The sequence below is a fragment of the Chlorocebus sabaeus genome, chromosome 21 (genome assembly GCF_047675955.1).
Source record: "Chlorocebus sabaeus isolate Y175 chromosome 21, mChlSab1.0.hap1, whole genome shotgun sequence".
Taxonomy (NCBI): domain Eukaryota; kingdom Metazoa; phylum Chordata; class Mammalia; order Primates; family Cercopithecidae; genus Chlorocebus; species Chlorocebus sabaeus.
The window spans coordinates 102,430,200-102,450,507 of NC_132924.1; the positions used below are offsets into that span (position 1 = coordinate 102,430,200).

The following is a 20,308-nucleotide window of genomic DNA, read 5'->3' on the forward strand; positions in this document are numbered from 1 at the left end:
AAAGGAAGGATGGAAAGAAGATGCCACCAGAGTAGAAAAGAGGAAATAAGAATTTTTAAGTGTAACTTCTAAGAAAGATAGTGATAGAATATTCTAAGTTTGGATTTTCTAAGAATGCATGCTTCAATTCTGGTAATTTTTAAAAAGAACAGCACAGTTAGCATTACTATTTATAAAGAAGACATAAGGATGTGTATTCATAAATAGATAAAATTAACTAGTGCTATTCTGATGTGAGAATGAATAGTTATCTAAATTTAACATCTTCTTCCACTTTACACAGGAAGATTTGCTCAGTTCTTGTGGAATAAACATCTAAGGTCCTAAACATTGAGTGATTCTTAAGTAAACTGGCATTTAAGACAAATGCATATATAATCAATGATGTTCTGATACTAGCAAGAATCTGAAATATGTGCTATAACAAAGTCTACCATCCAGCCACACACCTCAGCAGCCCTCCTTACCTCCCTGCAGGTCAATGCTAAGGCTTTGTTCCGTGTGAAGGCTGAAGATCCATTTGGTTGATAGAAAACAGTCCTGCCACTGAAATTGTTTCAATCATCACTAAACCATTCATTTTATATCCTGCCTGTCCACTGGCAAAACACGCTTGCGTGTGCTTTATATCTTTTAAAGCAAGGCTTCTTGGAAACACTTTACATTTACATAGCAGGCCGGGTGCAGTGAATCATGCCTGTAATTCTAGCACTTTGGGGGGCCAAGGGAGCATCACTTGAGCTCAGGAGTTTGAGACCAGATTGAGCAACACAGGGAGACCCTGTCTCTACAAAAAATTAAAAATAAAAACAATTAGCCTGGCTTGGTGGTGCTAGCCTGTGGTCCCAGCTACTGGGGAGGGTCAGGTAGGAGGATCACTTGAGCCCAGGAATTCGAGGCTGCAGTGAGCTATGATTGCATCACTGTACTCCAGCCTGGGCAACAGAGCAAGATGCTGTCTCAAAATAAATAAATAATATAATAATTAATTCACATAGTACTTTCACAGTTATTCTATCATATTGCTTTCACAGCAACCTAAGGGGCAAAAGCGAAGCTCAGAGAATTGCCCAACTAATAAGTAGTGAGGCCAAGATGTGAACTCACATTTTCTGGCCTCAAGTCCAGGGCACCTTCCTGAATAATTATAGTGGTTAACAGCACAGGCTTGACAGGCAGACAGAGCTGGCTTTGACTCTGACTGTGAACCTGGGAAAGTTACTCACTTTCTGACCTCGTGTACAAAGTGGAGAACAGAATGGAAACGACCACACTGGTTATAGTGAGTGAAAATGCAGTATGTGTGCAAACGCCCCTTCAGTGTTAGCTACAATTTGCAGTGAGAAAAGGATGAAATGATATGGATATCAAGGGAGGGATTGATACAAGAGCATTTCCAAAGGACACCTAGGCCTGACCAATGAACTTATCATTCTAGATGGATGAAGATGAGCTAGAGGAGATGAAAGGCAGGAGCCTGGGAGAACGGTGCAGCCAGTGGGGACCGGACAAGGCAGGACGAAGGGAGATGCCCAAAGTGCAGTGAATGATGGGGGCTGAGGACCAGAGCTCAGAGGGCAGCCATTTTTCATCACAGAGACTGTGTCATCATGAGAGTGGTAGGCACTGACATGGCTCCCTGAGCCAGCAGGGGAGGGGACACTGAGGGAGAAGCGCACAGGGCTGAGGAGTGGACTTTGAGATCATCCCCCACTTGGAGTGCAGCAGGAAGCAGATAGGCACGTAATGACGATGTAAGCCGGGATGAGCAAGGAGCAGAATGTATGCCTCAGAAACAAGTGGGGAACTTAAAGGAGGAGGGGAGGCTAGCAGCCTTCACTTAGGCTCAGAGGTCAATGAGAATGAAGTCTCCGGGCTTGGCAGAATAATATGGACCAATGGACCATGAAAATTATTCCATTAACATCTATTTTACTGCTGTGGCATACAATGAGGAGGCTAAAGGAGGCTGCTCACTGTGGAGGAGATAAGGAAACCTCTCTCTAACTGAAGTCCAGATTCGTGCAATGCCACAGGCTGAGGCTGAGTTTAATGGGCACTGGGATTAATCGCCAGTGATTAATGAGCTCACAGTTTGTGCTGGGCCTTGAAGGTTGAACAGGCTTCTGATGATAAGCAAGGAGGAGAAAACACTCCAGCTAAAGGGGACCACATAAGTAGAGGCTGGGAGGCATGGAGCACCACAAATCCCAGAGACAGAGGAGAGTGGCCAAAACCAGGCATGAGGGGCCAGCAAGGGTAAGTAAAACTAGACAAGCAGATGGAGGCAAGATTCGGAAAGACTACACATATTCATACCATACCAAGGAGTGCTTTGTAGGAAATAGTCATCAACAGTTTTTGAAAATGGGTGAGACATGATTAAATCTGTGCTTTAGAAAGAATACCAGATGGAGTGCAGAAGCCTAAGGAGGGAGCAGGGCTGGTCAGGAGACTTCTGTAGCAGCCCAGGCCAGAGACAGCACAGGCCTGAGCACGGTGGTGATCTGAGGAAGAGCAGGGTGAGGAGGGGCGGTCCCCCAGAGAGACAGGGCTTGGCAAGCAGTGCAGGAGGGTGCACTGAACGGCTTGCAGCAGTGTGATTGGGAGCAGGTGGCACCATCCACAGACTTATGAAGGTGAGGGTCAGGTGTGGTGGCTCATGCCTATAATCTGAGCACTTTCAGAGGCTGAGGCAAGAGGATCCCTTGAGCCCAGGAGTTCGAGTCCAGCCTGGGAAATATGGGGAGACCCTGTCTCTATTAAAGAAAAAAAAATTTTTTTTAAAAAGAAAAAAGAAAGTCAGCTGGGCGCAGTGGCTCACACCTGTAATCTTAGCACTTTGGGAGGCCAAGGTGGGCGGATCACCTGAGGTTAGGAGTTCAAGACCAGCCTGGCCAACATGGTAAAACCCTGTCTCTACTAAAAACACAAAAAGTAACCAGGCTTGGTAGCACACACATGTAATCCCAGCTACTCTGAAGGCTGAGGCAGGTGAATCGCTTGAACCCGGGGGGGTGCAGCGGCTGCAGTGAGCCGAGATCGCACCACTTCACTTCAGTCTGGGCGAAAGAGCAAAACTCCGTTTTAAAAAAACAAAAAACAAAAAAAAACCAAGTCAGGAGGTAGCCTTAAGTAGGTACAGATGAGAGTGTTCTAGATATAAGGAGAGGGATCAAAGGTGACCAGTTCCTAGCGTGGGTACCTAGATGGTTGCTGAGGCTATCATCCAAACAGAAGGAGATGCACATTTGCTCTAAGAAGTGTTTGACTTTATTTATTTAGAGGCAGGGTCTTGCTCTGTCGCCCAGGCTGGAATGCAGTGGTGCGATCGCAGTTCACTGCAATCTTGACTTCCTGGACTCAAGCGATCTTCCCACCTCAGCCTCCCAAGTAGCTAGGACCACAGACGTATGCCACCATGTCCGGTAAATTTTGTATTTTTTTTTTCCAAAGATGGGGTTTCACCATGTTGCCCAGGCTGGTCTCAAACTCCTGAGTTCAAGTGATCTACCTGCCTCAGCCTCCCAAAGTGCTAGTATTGCAGTGTGAGCCACCACACCCAGCCAGGTTTGATTTTAGATGCGGCAGGGTAAGGTTCCTAAGAGTTGAAGTTTCAAAATCAACTTTATCAAGGTATAATTCATATATTGTAAACTGTACTAATTTGAAGTATATAATTTCATTAATTCTGACAAATGTATATACTTGTGCAGGGCCAGGTTCATGGGCTGTTTGACCCCAGTGATCACACAGAGTCCTATTTTTTTTCTTTTTTTGAGAAGGAGTCTTGCTCTGTCACCCAGGCTGGAGTGCAGTGGTGCAATCTTGGCTCACTGCAACCTCTGCCTCCCGGGTTCAAGCAATTCTCCTCCCTCAGCCTCCCAAGTAGCTGGGATTACAGGCGCCCACCACCATACCTGGCTAATCTTTGTATTTTTTAGTAGAGATGGGGTTTCACTGTGTTGGTCAGGCTGGTCGTGAACTCCTGACTGCAGATGATCCACCCGCCTCGGCCTCTTAAAGTGCTGGGATTACAGGCGTGAGCCACCGCGCCTGGCCAAGTTCTACTCTTAGAAGGGCCACATGCTTGGGGTTTAATGCTCTGAGTTTCACAGTGTGAAAATTTCTTAGTAATTTTACCTTTGAATTTGTGTTTTATCAATGAAATCCGATGGGAAAATGGAAAATGGAGCATGTTGGGGGAAGGGGGTTGGTGCCTTAGCTCCTGCTGAGTCTCACCTCATCACCCCCCACTACCCCCAATCCCCACCCTCACCCTACCCCACCCCCACCCCCATCTCGGGCAGGGCATGGCAGTATCCCAGCACATTCAGAGTGAGACATGCGAGTGTCCCATCCACCACAGTCATGACACCGAGCACATCCTGGCACAGAGGGTGCAATCCCTCGAGGGTCACCCTCTGCTATGGGAAGACAGCTAGGAAGGGGAGTGTTCCCGTACCCAAGGAAACACATTAAACAGTAAATAAAAACAGCATAACAGGTTGATAGAGACTGCAGAGAAAAGGAAAGCATTCTAATTTAGTACCTTTAGTGGCACTTTTCTCTGCTTCTTCCTGTTTTCATTTTGTACTCAGCCATGCAAATGATGCACCAGCCCTGCACCTGTGTAACTACCGCCACAATCAGGATGGAGAGTATTTCCATTGCTCCGGAATTTTCCTCTTAGCGCACTGCAGAGTCAATCCTCCCCCACCCATGGCACACCTCAACCACTGATCTACTTTCAAGACAGCTGAGTTTTAAAACTTGTAGCAGGAAGCCGGTGCAGTGGCTCATGCCTGTTATCCCAGTGGGAGGCCAAGGCAGGCGGATCACCTGAGGTCAGGGTTCGAGACCAGCCTGGTCCCTATCTCTACTAAAAATACAAAAATTAGCCGGGCGTGAGAGCACATGCTTGTAATCCCAGCTACTTGGGAGGTTGAGGCAGGAGAATTGCTTGAACCCAGGGGGCGGAGATTGCAGTGAGCAGAGATCGTGCCATTGCACTCCAGCCTGGGCAACAGAGCAAGACTCCATCTCAAAAAAAAAACAAAAAAAAAAAAACAAAAAAAACAACCTTGTAGCAGGGCTCTGGATCTCCGATCTGGAGCTCAGGAAAAGCAGGAATGGAACAGATTTGGGAGTGATCCCATAGGGGTAACCTTGGGAGAGCTGAGATAACCCAGAGAAGTGTAAGCAGCTGGGGTGGGCCGGCTCCATCCAGGGATGAAGACAGGGGCAAGCTGAGAAGAAACTGCAGGTGAAAGGCAGGAGAATTTGCCATATCCAGGGCATATGGACTCATAAGAAAAACTCACAGACATATTAAAAGTAGTTGGAAGTTGGGTTTGCTTTGTTAATGAAGGATTAGGGAAAGCATATGTAAGAGAACCTAGAACATAAACACTCCTCTTTGGAAGCCAGTTCGTCTTTCAGGAGAAAAAAACAAAACACCTCATCCTTGCAGATCCTTCCAGGACCCTACTCCTGCTTCCTGGTCTTGCCTCCTCCTCCTCTCCCTAATTTTGGCATAATTGACTGCTCCTTGTCATCCAGATGTGTTTTAATGTCACCTCCTCAGAGAGGCCTTCCTCAGTCAGCAATCTAAAAGAGCACCCAGTGGTCACATCAATTTAATGCAATATGCCATACTGTCCCTATCACTTTTAATGTCTGCCAGGCCCTCCATTTCAGCCTCGACCACCTCCCCCAAATCACCGCTTAAAAGAACAAGGACTTTGCCTCATTCAGAGCTCAATTTCCAGTGCCTGGAAGAGTGTCAGGCACGTGGCAGAGGCTCAATAACTGTTGAATAAAAAGCAACAACAGGCCAGGCGCGGTGGCTCACGTCTGTCATCTCAGCACTTTGGAAGGCTGAGGCGGGCGGATCGCCTGAGGTCAGGAGTTCGAGGCCAGCGTGACCAACATGGCGGAACCCCGTCTCTACTAAAAACACAAAAATTAGCCAGGCATGGTGGTACGCATCTGCAATCCCAGTCACTCAGGAGGCTGAGGCAGGAGAATGGCTTGAACTTGGGAGGCGGAGGTTGCAGTGAACCGAGATTGTGCCACTGCACTCCAACCCCGGGCGACAAAGAGAGACTCGGTTGGAAAAAAAAAAAAAAAGGAATGACAAGTCATAGAAAAGAATGAGTCGTACCACCCAAAGTGTAGCCTTCCCCTGAGGGGAGTGAGGCTGGAACTGTACCTACTGTACCTTTCTTGCCCAGTCCTACTTGCACATGAACTCCCTCCCCACCCCTTTAGTCTCTCGGGCTCTTACTCTGTTTACCTGGCTCTTTTGCAAACATTTCCCATGATATTCTCCCTTCACCGTCATAGTCCTTATGCTCGTTTTCCAAAAGAGGTTCTCCGATGATTTCTCCCAGGTCGGCCGAGTGAACCGCCTAGCCTGTGCTCTCACGCCAGCGCCACCCCAGTGGGAGAACAGCCCGCGCCCGCCCCTTCGCCCCGCGCGCGCCGCTCCGGCAGCCCAAACCCAGACGCTACAGCGCCAAACTGGGGTTCCGGGTGCTGGAGGCGGTGGTCGGCCTCGTGCTAAGTGAAGGCCCAGCCCGCGCGCGCGGCCCGGGAACCCACCTCCTCTCACCCTCAGCGCGCGGCAGTGTTGCCCTGGCAACGGTTACCACGGCGAGGCCCTGCCCCACGCCCGGCGATTGTGCGCGCGGCCCCGCCCCCGAGGCGCACGCCGGCCCAGCGCCCACAGCTGCTGCGGCCTAGGTGCCGCGTGGGACGAGCAGGCGCTTAGCGTCCAGGCGGCTCCGCGGCTGGGGGCTCCCTGAGCCGGCCGCGCTCCTCCGAGCGAGGCGTGGCGCGGAGGCGTAGTGAGGCCGGGCCCGCGGCGGTTCCCTGAGGAGGGCGGAGAAGGGGCCGGGGGCGCTAGGGGAACGGGCCCTGGGGCAGCGGCCCCGGTGGATGCTAAGGGCTTTGGGATCCGGAGTCCACCACGCCTGCCTGCTCGGCTGAGAATCGCCATGGTAATCCCCGTCTCCCTAAAGTACCGGGGGCCCGGGCGCGCGCCGTGGAGCCCTAGGCTGTCCCGGAGAGGCGCGGGCGCCGAGGTCACCGCCTCTCCCTGGGGGCGACCTCAACGCTTGGCAAAAAGATGGAGGGACAAGGGGTGCCCGGCGGTCCGCGCCTGCTGGAGGCGCAGCAGCCGCGGCGTCAGGCTAGCCCTCTTTCCGGGTTTTAGGTCGTGGCCGTGTTGAGCAGCCCTCACACCCAGACGGTTGATGTGGGAAATAAAGGGAGGGTGGTACTGTGGTGTGGCACCTCAGGGCGCCAGGCCATGCCCACGCCCACAGTGACGGGTCCGGGCTCTTAGCTGCCGTCGCCACCCTGGGTCCCTGCGCGGGATTCTCCGCTGCTCTGCAGACTCAGGAAGCAGAGAGTGAGCCCTCGTGCCACCACCTTTCTGTCAGCAGCATTCCTGTTCTCCGCCCTCATCCAGTCACTTGCGACCTCCTTCCCACCTTCGCTGCTCTTTCCAGAAGGGCTGTGACCTTCCAGGCCCTGCCCCAAGTCCTCAGGGAGGCACCATTGTCTGCTAAACTAAGTACTGCACGCTTGAGCTGGGCGCACAGAGCCCTTGCTAAAGGGGCCTCAACCTCGAGCTTTCTCTGCCATATCTTCTCTGCTAAACAACAACAAACAAAAAGCCCGCATCCCACACTAAACCCGCATTCTTCTGGAAGCCTCTTGCGCCTTCCCTGTCTTGATCCATTTTCTTTGAGATTTGTCTCAGAAGGACCGTGCCTCTTGCTTCCCCATCGCTCCTTCAGCGCCCACAGCCCTTTGCACCTCACCTCTGGTGCTTTGCGTGTTTTTCCTTGGAAAGCTTTACTCCCCATTAGACTCTGGTGTAGAAATCATTAAGTTTCTGTGTTATTTCTAGTTTGTTTGCTGTAAAAGGGTTAAGTAAAAATTTCTTGGTTTAAATTGAGAGTCATTCCATGGTTGCTATTGCCTTTTTTTTTTTTTTTTTGAAACGGGGTCTTGCTTTGTCACACAGGCTGGAGTACAATGGTGTGAACACAGCTCACTGCAGCCTCTGGGCTCAAGTGATCCTCCCACCTCAGCCTCCCAAGTAGCTGGGACCGTAGGCGAGCACCACCATGCCCAGCCAATTTTTGTATTTTTAGTAGAGACAGGGTTTCGCCACGTTGTCCAGGCTGGTCTCAAACGCCTGGGCTCAAGGGATCCTCCCGCCTTGGCCTCTCAAAGCGCTGGGATTACAGGCCTGAGCCACTGTGCCCAGCCAATTGCCATTTCTTTCAGGGCCCAGGGAACTGAGGCAGAAAGCTGTACATAGCCATTTAATCAAATGCCACTTAATTCATGCTCCTTGAATGAAGGTCAAACACATTAGTGCACAGAGCCTGCAGAGCGGAACCTTGCCTACCTTTCCTGCCTCAGCTGCTCTCACTGGCCCCCTTGGTTGCCTGTGGGCTGGCCATGTTGGCCTTTTTTGGGTTTCGGTCTCTTTGTGCACCTTCTCTCCGGCCTCAGAGCCTTTGCGTAGGCTGTTGGCCTTGGAATTACCTACCCTCAGCCCACAGGCCACTCTTAGGGAACCCTTCCTTTGATGTCCCAGACTAGGTCAGCCCTTGCCCATCCTGTGCTATTATAATGCCATGTGTTATAGGCATTATAGGGCCTTTCTTTATTAATTTCTTTGTTTTTGTTTATTTTTTTAGAGATAGGGTCTTGCTTTGTTGCCCAGGCTGGAGTGCAATGGCATCATACGTAGCTCACTTTGGCCTTGAATTCCTGGGCTCAAGGGGTCCTCCCACCTCAGCCTCCTGAGTATCAGGGACTACAGGTGTATGCTACCGAACCCGGCTAATTTTTTAAATTTTTGTAGAGACAGGATTTCACCATCTTTCCCAGGCTGGTCTCAAACTGGGTGCAAGTGATCCACCCACCTCGGCCTCCCAGAGTGCTGGGATTACAAGTGTGAATCACCACACCTGGCCAATAGGGCCATTTCTTCACAGCATGGATTGTGAGTAAATGTGTTTGTGATTAGGTGACTAGTGTCTTTCTCAGACCTCACTGAATTGTAAGCATCGTGAGGTCTCTTTTGTTCCCCATCTACTGTGGCCTGCTACACAGTAGATTTTTGTTAAATACTTGTTGAATGAATAAAGGAGGCATCTTAAAATTCAGAAAAGCAGAAATCCACATTTGCTTTCTAAATTCTGTTCTTGCATTGCATCTCAGTTGCGATGTATTCATTCGCTCAGCAGATATTTGTGCATCCTTGCAATGCAGCAGATATAGGTGTAGGCTGGGGAATTCAGTGGTAAATTTATAGACAGATTCTCTGGTGAGGGAAACAAACAATAAACATAAACAGTTACTATTAACTAGTGAAAAGTGCTGCGGTTAAGGAGATGGACAGTGACTCTACTGGGGTTGTTGGGAGACTGTTAAAGACAGACCACTGTACCTACCCCCCGTCCCTAGCCTGGGACAGTCTCAGTTTACGTTTGTTTATATTTGTTGAAGTATCTTGGTTTGGACAATAAATTATATGGTAACTCCAGTTATAGACAGAGTATAGACATAGTGTCAGGGAGGTTTTTCTTCTTACTTTTTCTTTTTCTTTTTTTTTTCTTTCTTTCTTTTTTTTTTTTTTTTTTTTTTTTTTTTGAGACAGAGTTTTGCTCTTGTCACCCAGGCTGGAGTGCAATGGCACAATTTCGGTTCACTGCAACCTCCGCCTCCCAGGTTCAAGCGATTCTCCTGCCTCAGCCTCCTGAGTAGCTGGGATTACAGGCATCTACCACCATGCCTGGCTAATTTTTTTGTATTTTTAGTAAAGATGGGGTTTCACCATGTTGTCCAGGCCAGTCTTGAACTCCTGACCTCAGGTGATCCACCTGCCTCAGCCTCCCAAAATGCTGAGCCACTGTGAGCCACCATGCCCAGCCCGTCAGGGAGGTTTTTCTAAAGAGGTGATATTTGAGCACAGGCTAGCATAAAGAGAAGCAACAAATTCTGCCCTTTCAATTAGAAGGTCTGCAGGAAGAACAAGCATTGCACAGGGAGAAGCTCGGAGTGTTGGGAACTAGAAGAAAGTCCAGTGTGGCTGGAGTCAAGTGGTCTTCCTTAAGGAGTTTAGAGGGTTTTAAGTTGGGAGCTGCATGTTCTGAGACCAGAAACAGCCAAGAGCCACAAAGTTGTATTGATTCAACCCAAGGAATGGATGGGCCCAGAAACAAACACTCCCATGTAATAATTTCTTAACAGATTTATTGAGGTGGAATGTATATACAATAAATTTTACATGTTTAAAATGCATACTTGACATGGTGGCTCATGCCTGTACACCCAGCATTTTGGGAGGCTGAGGCGAGAGGATAGCTTGAGCTCAGGAGTTCAAGACCTGCTTGGGCAACATAGTGAGACCCTCATCTCTACAAAAAGTAGAAAAAATTAGTTGGGGCCAGGTGCGGTGGCTCACACCTGTAATCCCAGCACTTCGGGAGGCCGAGGCAGGCGGATCACGAGGTCAGGAGATCGAGACCATCCTGGCGAACATGGTGAAACCCCGTCCCTACTAAAAATACAAAAATATTAGCCGGGCGCGGTGGTGGGCGCCTGTAGTCCCAGCTGCTGGGGAGGCTGAGGCAGGAAAATGGCGTGAACCCGGGAGGTGGAGCTTGCAGTGAGCCGAGATCGCACCACTGCACTCCAGCTTGGGAGACAGAGCAAGACTCCATCTCAAAAAAAAAAAAAAAAAAAAAAAAAAGAAAAAGAAAAAATTAGTTTGGCATGGTGGCGCAAATCTGTAGTCCCAGTTACTCAGGAGGCTGAAGTGGGAGGATCTCTTGAGCCTGGGACATTGAGGCTGCAGTGAGCCTGGGCAACAGAGTGAAACCTGTTTCAAAAAATAAATAAATAAAAATAAAATGCACGTTTTGATAAGTTTGGCAAATGTGTTCATTCATTAAGCCATCACCACAATCAAGATTGTAAACACAGCCATCACCCATTTTTTTTGTAATCTACTTTTCTCTCTTGCCCCTCTCTGTACCCCTACTCCTTCCCAACCTTCCCAGGCAATGACTAGTCTGCCCTCTCTCTAGATTAGTTTATAGTTTCTAAGATTTTATATATACACAGTCATACATTATAGTTTTTTTTTTTATTTTACTGACTTTTTTTACTTGAGTAATTATTTGGAAATTTATCCATGTTGTATCATGTATCAGTAATTATTCCTTTTTAGTGCTGAGTAGCGTTCCGTTGTGTGGTTAAACCATGGTCTATCCGTTCACCTGCTGATGGGCTTTTGGGTTGCCCTTCCTTCCTTCCTTCCTTCCTTCCCTCCCTCCCTCCCTCCCTCCCTCCTTCCTTCCTTCCTTCCTTCCTTCCTTCCCTCCCTCCCTCCCTCCCTCCTTCCTTCCTTCCTTCCTTCCTTCCCTCCCTCCCTCCCTCCCTCCTTCCTTCCTTCCTTCGCTTTTCTCTCTCTTCTTCCTTCCTTTTCTTTCTCTCTCTCCTTCCTTCCTTCTTTTCTTTTCCTTTCCTTTTCTCTCTCTCTCTCCTTCCTTCCTTTTCCTTCTTTCCTTCTCTCTCTCTCTCTTTCTTTCTTTCTTTTTCTTTCTTTTTCTTTCTTTCTTTCCTTTCTCAGGATCTCATTTTGTCACCCAGGCTGGAATGCAGTGACATGATTGTGGCTCACTGCAGCCTTGACTTCCTGTTCTCAGATGATCCTCCCACCTTAACTGGGACCACCACACCTAATTTTTTTCTTTTGTGTTTGTTTGTTTGTTTGTTTGTTTGTTTGTTTGTTTTAGACAGAGTCTTGCTCTGTCTCCCAGACTGGAGTGCAGTGGTGTGATCTTGGCTCACTGCAAGCTCTGCCTCCTGGGTTCATGCCATTCTCCTGCCTCAGCCTCCCGAGTGGCTGGGGCTACAGGTGCCCACCACCACTCCTGGCTAATGGGATTTCACCGTGTTAGCCAGGATGGTCTCGATCTCCTGACCTCATGATCCACCCGCCTCGGCCTCCCAAAGTGCTGGGATTACAGGCGTGAGCCACCGCACCCGGCCAATTTTTTTTTTTTTTTAATATAGGTATAGGGTCCCATTTTGTTGCCGGGGCTGATCTTGAACTTCTGGGCTCAAGTGATCTTTCTACCTTGGCCTCCCAAAGTGCTGAGATGACAGGCATGAGCCCCTGCACTTGGCCTGTTTCCAGTTTTTAGCTATTACAAATAAAGCTACTATGAACATTCATGTAAAAGTCTTTGAGTGAACATATGCTTTTATTTCCACCTTAGGAGTGGAATGGACTGGGTCATATGGTAGACATGTGTTTAACTTTTTATAGAGACTGCAGACTGTTTTTCAAAGTGGTTCTGTCATTTTAGATTTCCATCAGCAGTGTACGAGAGTTTCAGTTTCTTTACATCTTCACCAATACTTGGTAGGATCAGTCTTTTTGACTTGAGCCAGTCCAAAAGGTATGTGGTGGTGTCTCCTGGTTTTCATTGCATTTCACTAATGACTTAACGTTGAGTATCTTTTCATGTGCTTATTTGCCATCTGTATATCTTTTTTGGGGAAGGGTCTATTCAACCTTTGAACATGTTTTATTAAGTGGTTTTCTTACTATTGTGTTTTCAGGGTCCTCTGTTCTCCATATAGGCCTTTATGAGATTTATGATTGGCAGATATTTCCACCAGTTTGATGCTTGGCTTTTCATTGTCTTAATAACATCTTTCGAAGAGCAAAAGCTTTAAATGTTGATGGTGAGTTTATCAAGTTGTTTTCTTGAGTTGTGAAACATTTGCCTAATAATCCAAGGTAGCAAAAGTCTTCTCTATTTTCTTGTAGAAGTGTTATAGTTTTTGGTTTTATATTTAATTCTATTATCTATTTTGAGTTGATTTTTACATATGGTGAAACCGTGGGTTGAGGTTCCTTTTTTTGCAAATGGATATTCATTATTCCAGCACCACATGTTGAACAAGATTATCTTTGCTCCACCAATACCTTTCTTGAAAATTAGTTGATCAAATACGTGTGGATCTATTTCTGGACTCTATTCTGTCCCATTGTTCTAGTTACCTTTCTTGACACCACTATCACACCATCTTGTTACGGTAGCTTTATAATAATTCTTAAAATAAGGTAGTATTAGTCCGCCAATTTTGTTCCTTTTTCTTTCTTTTTTGAGACAGGATCTTGCTCTGTCACCCAGGCTAGAGTGCAGTGGTGCAATCTCAGCTCACTGCAACCTCTGCCTTCCGGGTTCAAGCGATTCTCCTGCCTCAGCCTCCTGAGTAACTGAAATTACGGGTGCCTGCCACCACAGTTGGCTAATTTTTACCAAGTTTCACTGTAGTGGCCAGACTGGTCTCAAACTCCTGACCTCAGGTGATCGACCTACCTCAGTCTCCCAAAGTGTGAGGATTATAGGCATGAGCCATTGCACATGGCCGGTTCTTTTTTATAAGTCCTTCACTTTTCCATGTGAATTTTGGAATCTTCCACAAAAAGATGAGAACTTTGAAAATAATGTCAAACCTTTATCTCACATCCTTTGCATTTCCATATGAATTTTAGAATCAGTTTGCCATTTTTGTACAATAAGATGAGAACTTCAAATAAAAATGTCAAACTCTTATGCGAATTTTAGGTCCCAAACCATTTTAAAGATTAAAACACATTGAGTCAAGTGTGGTTGGCATGCAAAAAAGTACAAGGTCATAAAGAAACGAAGACCCAGGCCAGGTGCGGTGGCTCATGCCTATAATCCCAGCACTTTGGGAGGCCGAGGCGGGCAGATCATGTGGTCAGGAGTTCAAGACCAGCCTGGCCAACATGATGAAACCCCATCTCTACTAAAAATACAAAAATTAGCCAGGCTTGGTGGCAGGCATCTGTAATGCCAGCTGTTGGGAGGCTGAGGCAGGAGAATTGCTTGAACCTGGGAGGCAGAGGTTGCAGTGAGCCAAGATCATGCCATTGTACTCCAGCCTGGGCAACAAGAGCAAGACTCCGTCTCAAAAAAAAAAAAAAAAAAAAAAAAAGGAAGGGAAAGAAAGAGAGAGAAGGAGATAGAGAGAGAGAGAAAGAAAATCAAGACCCAAAGTCTTTCAGAGTTTCTGCTAAAATGTACATCCCATACCTGATGGGGTTGTTTTACCAGGAGAATGCAGTTAAAAGAAGAAAGGGAGGGAGGGAGGGAAGGAAGGAAGGAAGGAAGGAAGGAGGGAGGGAGGGAGAGAGGGAAGGAGGGAGGGAGGGAGGGAAGAAAGGGGGGCGGAGGGAAAGAAGGAGAGTGAGAGAGAGAGAAAGAAAGAAAAGAAAAGAAAAGAAATCAAAACCTAAAGTCTTTCAGAGTGTCTAGTAAATTGTACATCCCATACCTGATGGGGTTGTTTTACCAGGAGAATGCAGTTAAAAAAAGAAAGGGAAGGGAGGAAGGGAGGAAGGGAGGGAAAGAAAGAGAAAAGAGAAGAGAAAAGAAAAGAAAGGAAAAAAGAGGAAATAAATCAAGACCCAAAGTCTTTCAGAGTTTCTGGGAAAATGTACCTCCCATACCTGATGGGGTTATTTTACCAGGAGAATGCAGGTACATAGGATTTTCATGTGGATTCTGCATTGCAAGACATGTCTCATTTTCATTACTGGGTTTTGTATCTAGGAATGTACTCCATTTCACCTAGCAAAAATGTGTTTTAGTAGGTTTTTTTTTTTTAGATGGAGTCTCTGTCACCAGGCTGGAGGGCAGTGGTGCGATCTCAACTCACTGCAACCTCCACCTCCCGGGTTCAAGCAATTTTCCTGCCTCAGCCTCCTGAGTAGCTGGGGTTACAGGTGTGCGCCACCGTGCCTGGCTAATTTTTGTATTTTTAGTAGGGATGAGGTTTCACCATGTTGGCCAGGTTGATCTCGAACTCCTGACCTCATGGTCCACCTGCTTCAGCCTCTCAAAGTGCTGGGATTACAGGTGTGAGCCACCATGCCCAGCCTATTTTAGTAGTTTTAACACATGAACCATGTTCCTTTTTGTTTAACTTGGGATATTTTTCGACTGCAATGCTGTGAATAGGATACCTATTTTATATAAATGGTTACCCTTGCAGGTGTCCTTGAACATTTATACCTTCCTCTCCTCTCCCTTGCCTACAGGAGACACTTTTTAATAATATACTTCCGTCTGTTATTTTCTGTATGTGTGGGTCAGAGGACATAGAGAAGTTCAACTCAGTTTTGTGCAGCTCTAGCAAATATAAATGTAAAACCAAAAACTATAACACTTCTAGAAGAAAATATAGACGATGTTTGTTACTTGGGTTAGGCAAAGATTTCTTGGGTATGACAAAAGCACAATCCATGAAAAACAGGTTGACAAGCTTGAAGTATAATAGTGTATTTCCAGATTAGGATGGTATCCATTCATTTTCCCAGAGAACACTGACCTTATGGGGTAGTCATAGAAAGAGAATAGACACCAAGCCTGGTGGATGCTGGTTTCTGTGTGCTGGGTAGCCTAACTGAGCCCCTACATTTCCATTTTGAAGGCAGGAGTAATACCTAGAAATACAGCTCTGCCAGGTGCGGTGGCTCACGCCCGTAATCCCAGCACTTTGGGAGGCCGAGGCGGGTGGATCATGAGGTCAGGAGATCGAGACCACTCTGGCTAACATGGGGAAACCCCATCTCTACTAAAAAATACAAAAAATTAGCCGGGCGTGGTGGCGGGCACCTGTAGTCCCAGCTACTCAGGAGGCTAAGGCAGGAGAATGGTGTGAACCCGGGAGTCAGAGCTTACAGTGAGCCGAGATCACGCCACTGCACTCCAGCCTGGGCGACAGAGTGAGACTCCATCTCCAAAAAAAAAAAAAAAAAAAGAAAAAAAGAAATACAGCTTTGAGTGTTGGTGGTGTTACAGATGATGGCACAGGGGCACAGTGGCTCAAGTCTGTAATCCCAGCACTTTGGGAGGCCAAGCTGGGAGGCTTGTTTGACAGGAGTTCAAGACCAGCCTAGGCAACATAGCAAGACTGTCTCTACAAAAAAAAAAAAAAGAAAAAATTAGCCAGAAATGGTGATCCTGTGATCCCAGCTACTTGGGCGGCTAAGGTGGGAGGATCACTTGAGCCTGGAAGGTCGGGATTATGGTAAACTGAGTTTGTGTCACTGCACTCCAGCCTGGGTGACAGAGCAAGACCCTTTCTCCAAAAAAAAAAGGAAGGTGACGACAATCATCATTTATTGAGTAATTATCTCACATCAGACATGGTGCTAAGTGTCTTTTTTTGGGGGGGGGGCGAGGGGGAGGCAGAGTCTCACTCTAGCCCCCAGGCTGGAATGCAGTGGCATGATCTTGGCTCACTGCAACCTCTGGCTCCTGGGTTCAGGCAATTCTCCTGCCTTAGCCTCCTGAGTAGCTGGGATTACAGACACGTGCCACCACGCCCAGCTAGTTTTTGTATTTTTAGTAGAGACAGGGTTTCACCTTGTTGGCCAGGCTGGTCTTGAACTTCCTGACCTCAGGTGATCCGCCCGCCTCCGCCTCCCAAAGTGCTGGGGTCACAGGCATGAGCCACCGCACCTGGCCTGTGCTAAGTATCTTATATTTGTGTCTCATTTAAACCTCATGACTGCTTAATGAGGTAGAGACTACTTGTGAAACAAGTGCCAACATACATATTTGCATCCTGATTATCAAACTTATTTTAAATTTAATGTGTGTTATGAAAATTTCCAAACATAAATGAAAATAGAATTGTAAAGTAAAATCCTCATATTCATTTCTCAGATTCAGAAATGAGTAGGACTTTGCCACATTTACTTTATCTGTTTTTTCTGGGTGGGGGGCAGTGGGGGAGCTGCAGTGTTTTACAGCAAACCTCAGGCCTTCTTTGATTTCATCCCTGCAGATTTCAGTGTGTACTTCAGAAACGTGTGAACATTTTCTTCTGTGATTTGCTGCCATTGTCAGACCTAACAGAATTACTAATAATTCCTTGTCATGATCAGATTTCCCTGATTAACTCAAAGACCTCTTTTTGCAGCTTGTTCAAATAAGAATGCAAACAAGGGCCACACCTTGCATTAGGTTGGGTCTCTTTTAATCAGGGTGCTTAATAAACATTTGTCAAATTAGATTGCATGTGACTTTCAGAAATTATTATAATTCTGGGTCGGAATTAAGCTGCTCTCAGAAGGCAGTTCTAGTTGCATTAATTGTTTTCTTTTGCCAAAGGGGGTTTGTCATTTAGAGAAGACATGACAATGCAAACTGTTTGTTGTGGCTGCTGTTCTGACTTATTTCCTTTTAGGAATTTTTTTTCCTTGTTCAATACAGAAATACTGAAAATGATACCAAGTTTATGAAAACTAACTCAGCCTGGCACGATGACTCACACCTGTAATCCCAGCACTTTGGGAGGCCGAGGTGGGCAGATCACTTGAGGCCAGGAGTTTGAGACCAGCTTACCCAACATGGTGAAACCCTGTCTCTACTAAAAGTACAAAAATTAGCCAGTTGTGCTGGGGCACACCTGTAATCCCAGCTACTTGGGAGGCCAAGGCAGGAGGATCACTTGAGCACGGGAGGCAGAGGTTGTAGTGAGCCAAGAGCATGTCACTGCACTCCAGGCTGGGTGATGGCAGTGAAACCCTGTCTCAAAAAAAAAGAAAAAACAAAAACTAACTTCCCTCCTCCCATATTTATATTTGTCTTTGAAAGCCAGCTAAAGGGAAAAAAGGAAAAGGCCAGGGCAAGTCTCATGGGAAGAAACAGAAGAAACCAGAAGTGGACATTCTCAGCCCCGCGGCCATGCTGAACCTCTACTATATCGCCCACAATGTCGCTGACTGCCTACACCTGCGAGGCTTCCACTGGCCAGGTGCTCCCAAAGGAAAGAAAGGGAGAAGCAAGTGACAGCATTTCACAACACATCTCTGTTACAGAGAACAGGGCTTGGGAAAGAGAAGTCAGGATAACACAACTATTGCCAGCAACATAGACTTTACTCCAGACCACTTGAGATGCAAATTAAGTGTGCTTTTCTGTGATGGTTGATGATGGGGAAATGCACCTTACTTCCTCTGTTATGCCAGATATGGTTAGCCACTTTGGTTTTTTAGGAGTTACAGGGTGAGAAAAGCCTGAGTAATTCTACACGGTGTGGTGAAATTAATAGAACTTTCAGAAATTATTATGATTCTGGGTCAGAATTAAACTTTGCTCCCAAAAGGCAGTTCTAGTTGCATTAATTGTTTTCTTTTGCCAAAGAGGGTTTGTCATTTAGAGAAGACACCACAAAAAGCACTGGGTTTCCTTAGGAACATTGCTCTCTTGGGCACTATTTCCTTTTTTTTTAAAATGGAAAATAATAAATACTTTGTTTCTATAATTTTCTTCTCAGCAGTCTGACTCTGTTTGATTTGAATTAGCCACAGGCTCCGCGGATGCTAAGATGGTCACGAATGCTCTGACCCTGCCAGTCCTGCAAGCAGATGGTGAGAAGTGGCTGACAGTTGTGAAATGGCTGGGTGCAGGGCAAAGGGGGCAAATCCGCCCATCCCTTTCTTTTTTCTTTTATTTTTCGGACAGAGTATTGCTCTGTTGCCCAGGCTGGAGTGAAGTGGCGAAATCTCAGTTCACTGCAACCTCTGCCTCCTAGGTTTAAGCGATTCTCCTGCCTCAGCCTTACAAGTAGCTGGGATTACAGGCGCACGCCATCAGGCCAGGCTAATTTTTTAATTTTTAGTAGAGACAGGATTTCACCATGTTGGCCAGGCTGGTCTCGAACTCCTGACCTCAGGTGATCTGCTCGCCTCAGTCTCCCAAAGTGCTGGGATTACAGGCATGAGCCACTGTACTCACCTCGGCCTCCCAAAGTGCTGGATTACAGGTGAGAGCCATCACACCCGGCCATCCCTCTTTTTTCCCTATTTCACCTGACTCTTCTCCCGCCTCCCCTCCACACTCTATTTCTTCCCACCTTCTGCATACTTTGTTAAACTTGGCTGGCCCCGAGTTATAGAATTGGTGCCAGGCACTTGCCCCGGGCATTCGGCTGATACTCTGGGATCTCCCTAGCCCTGTAAGGAGACGCCTAAGAGGTGAAACTGCAGTTCTTTCTCCTCGGCCCAGAGGCCTGAATTCTCCAGATGTGAAAGCCAGCGTTTTGTAAGTGTGGACGCCGTCTCTGACTCCCTGAGCACTCCATCCCTGCTTCCTGCTCTGTCTTCCTGCCTCTTCCTGCCCCTCCCCAGCCCCTGCACTGTTGTCTCCATTCACCGTTCTGAGCCCAAAGCTGACACACTCTAGGCAGCACCTCCGGGGATGTTCTAGTTTGTGGGAATTATAATTATGCTGCAGGTGGCCTTGTGAGGATTGCAAGGATTCATGAGGTTTGCTAAGGGAGGCTGCAACTCAGGACTCAGGCTTTCATATGCATCAGAGAAAAAAAGGAAGCTCCATGAATCTCTGCGCTAGAGAAGCGGGATGTCCGTGACCCACATCAGCCTGTTAGGAACAATATTGTCTACCTGCACCACCTGTGCAGTTTCCCTAGAAGCCCTTGGCCAGTTGCCAGAGGAGCCCTCACTTGGGTGAATCTGAAGGGAGGTCTCCTCTGCTCTCTGTTTTCTGGCTTTGGAGACAGGGAGCACCTTCCCACCCTGTTAGGGACTGCTGAACTCCTAACTCCAGTGCAGCAGTTCTCACACTTGAGCGTGCCTCTCGATCACCTAGAATACTTGGCCAAGTGCAGATTGCTAGGCCTTACCCCCGCAGAAAGGATGGGCTCAGGGATTTGTGTTTCCAGTACGTTGGCAGGTTATGTTGCTGCTGCCCAGCCACACAGGTAGAGAACCACCGCTCCAGTTAATGCTGCCTACCCAGAAGCTAAAAGGCTTGTGGAATCCGAAGCTGTAGGATGTATAACGTCCTTTCCTGCCTCACCCGGGTTCAGGAGCTTCTATTTGAGCAGTTGGTTATTGGAAGGTTGGGGAGAAGGCACCTGCAGAGCTTCCTTTTGATCCCTGACTGCCCGCACCTGCAAGGCTTCCATTGGCCAGGTGCTGCCAAGGGAAAGAAAGGGAGAAGCAAGACTTAAGTGACAGCGTTTCACAACACATCTCTGTTACAGAGAACAGGGCTTGGGGAAGACAAGTCAGGATAACAACTATTGCCAGCAACACAGATTTTACTGCAGACGACTTGAAATGCTGCTCACCTGCAGCAAGGATGCAGGCATTTACAGGCTAACAAGGTCTGAAAGCGGCCATGCTCTTCTCTTT

General features: G+C 47.3%; 1 protein-coding gene across 2 annotated transcripts; it reads left to right on the forward strand.

Annotated features, from left to right (window-relative positions):
- Positions 1-6,688: 6,688 nt before the first annotated feature.
- Positions 6,689-18,414, forward strand: SMKR1 (small lysine rich protein 1). 2 transcript variants are annotated; one of them, XM_038004397.2, is made up of 3 exons: positions 6,689-7,004; positions 12,664-12,789; positions 17,745-18,414. In XM_038004397.2, the coding sequence occupies exons 2-3, from the start codon at positions 12,781-12,783 to the stop codon at positions 17,937-17,939; spliced, it is 204 nt and encodes a 67-aa protein (XP_037860325.1). In that variant the 5' UTR covers positions 6,689-7,004; positions 12,664-12,780; the 3' UTR covers positions 17,940-18,414. The 2 variants fall into 2 exon arrangements, with proteins under 2 accessions (XP_037860325.1, XP_037860326.1); XM_038004398.2 differs by lacking the exon at positions 12,664-12,789.
- The last annotated feature ends 1,894 nt before the right edge of the window (positions 18,415-20,308 follow it).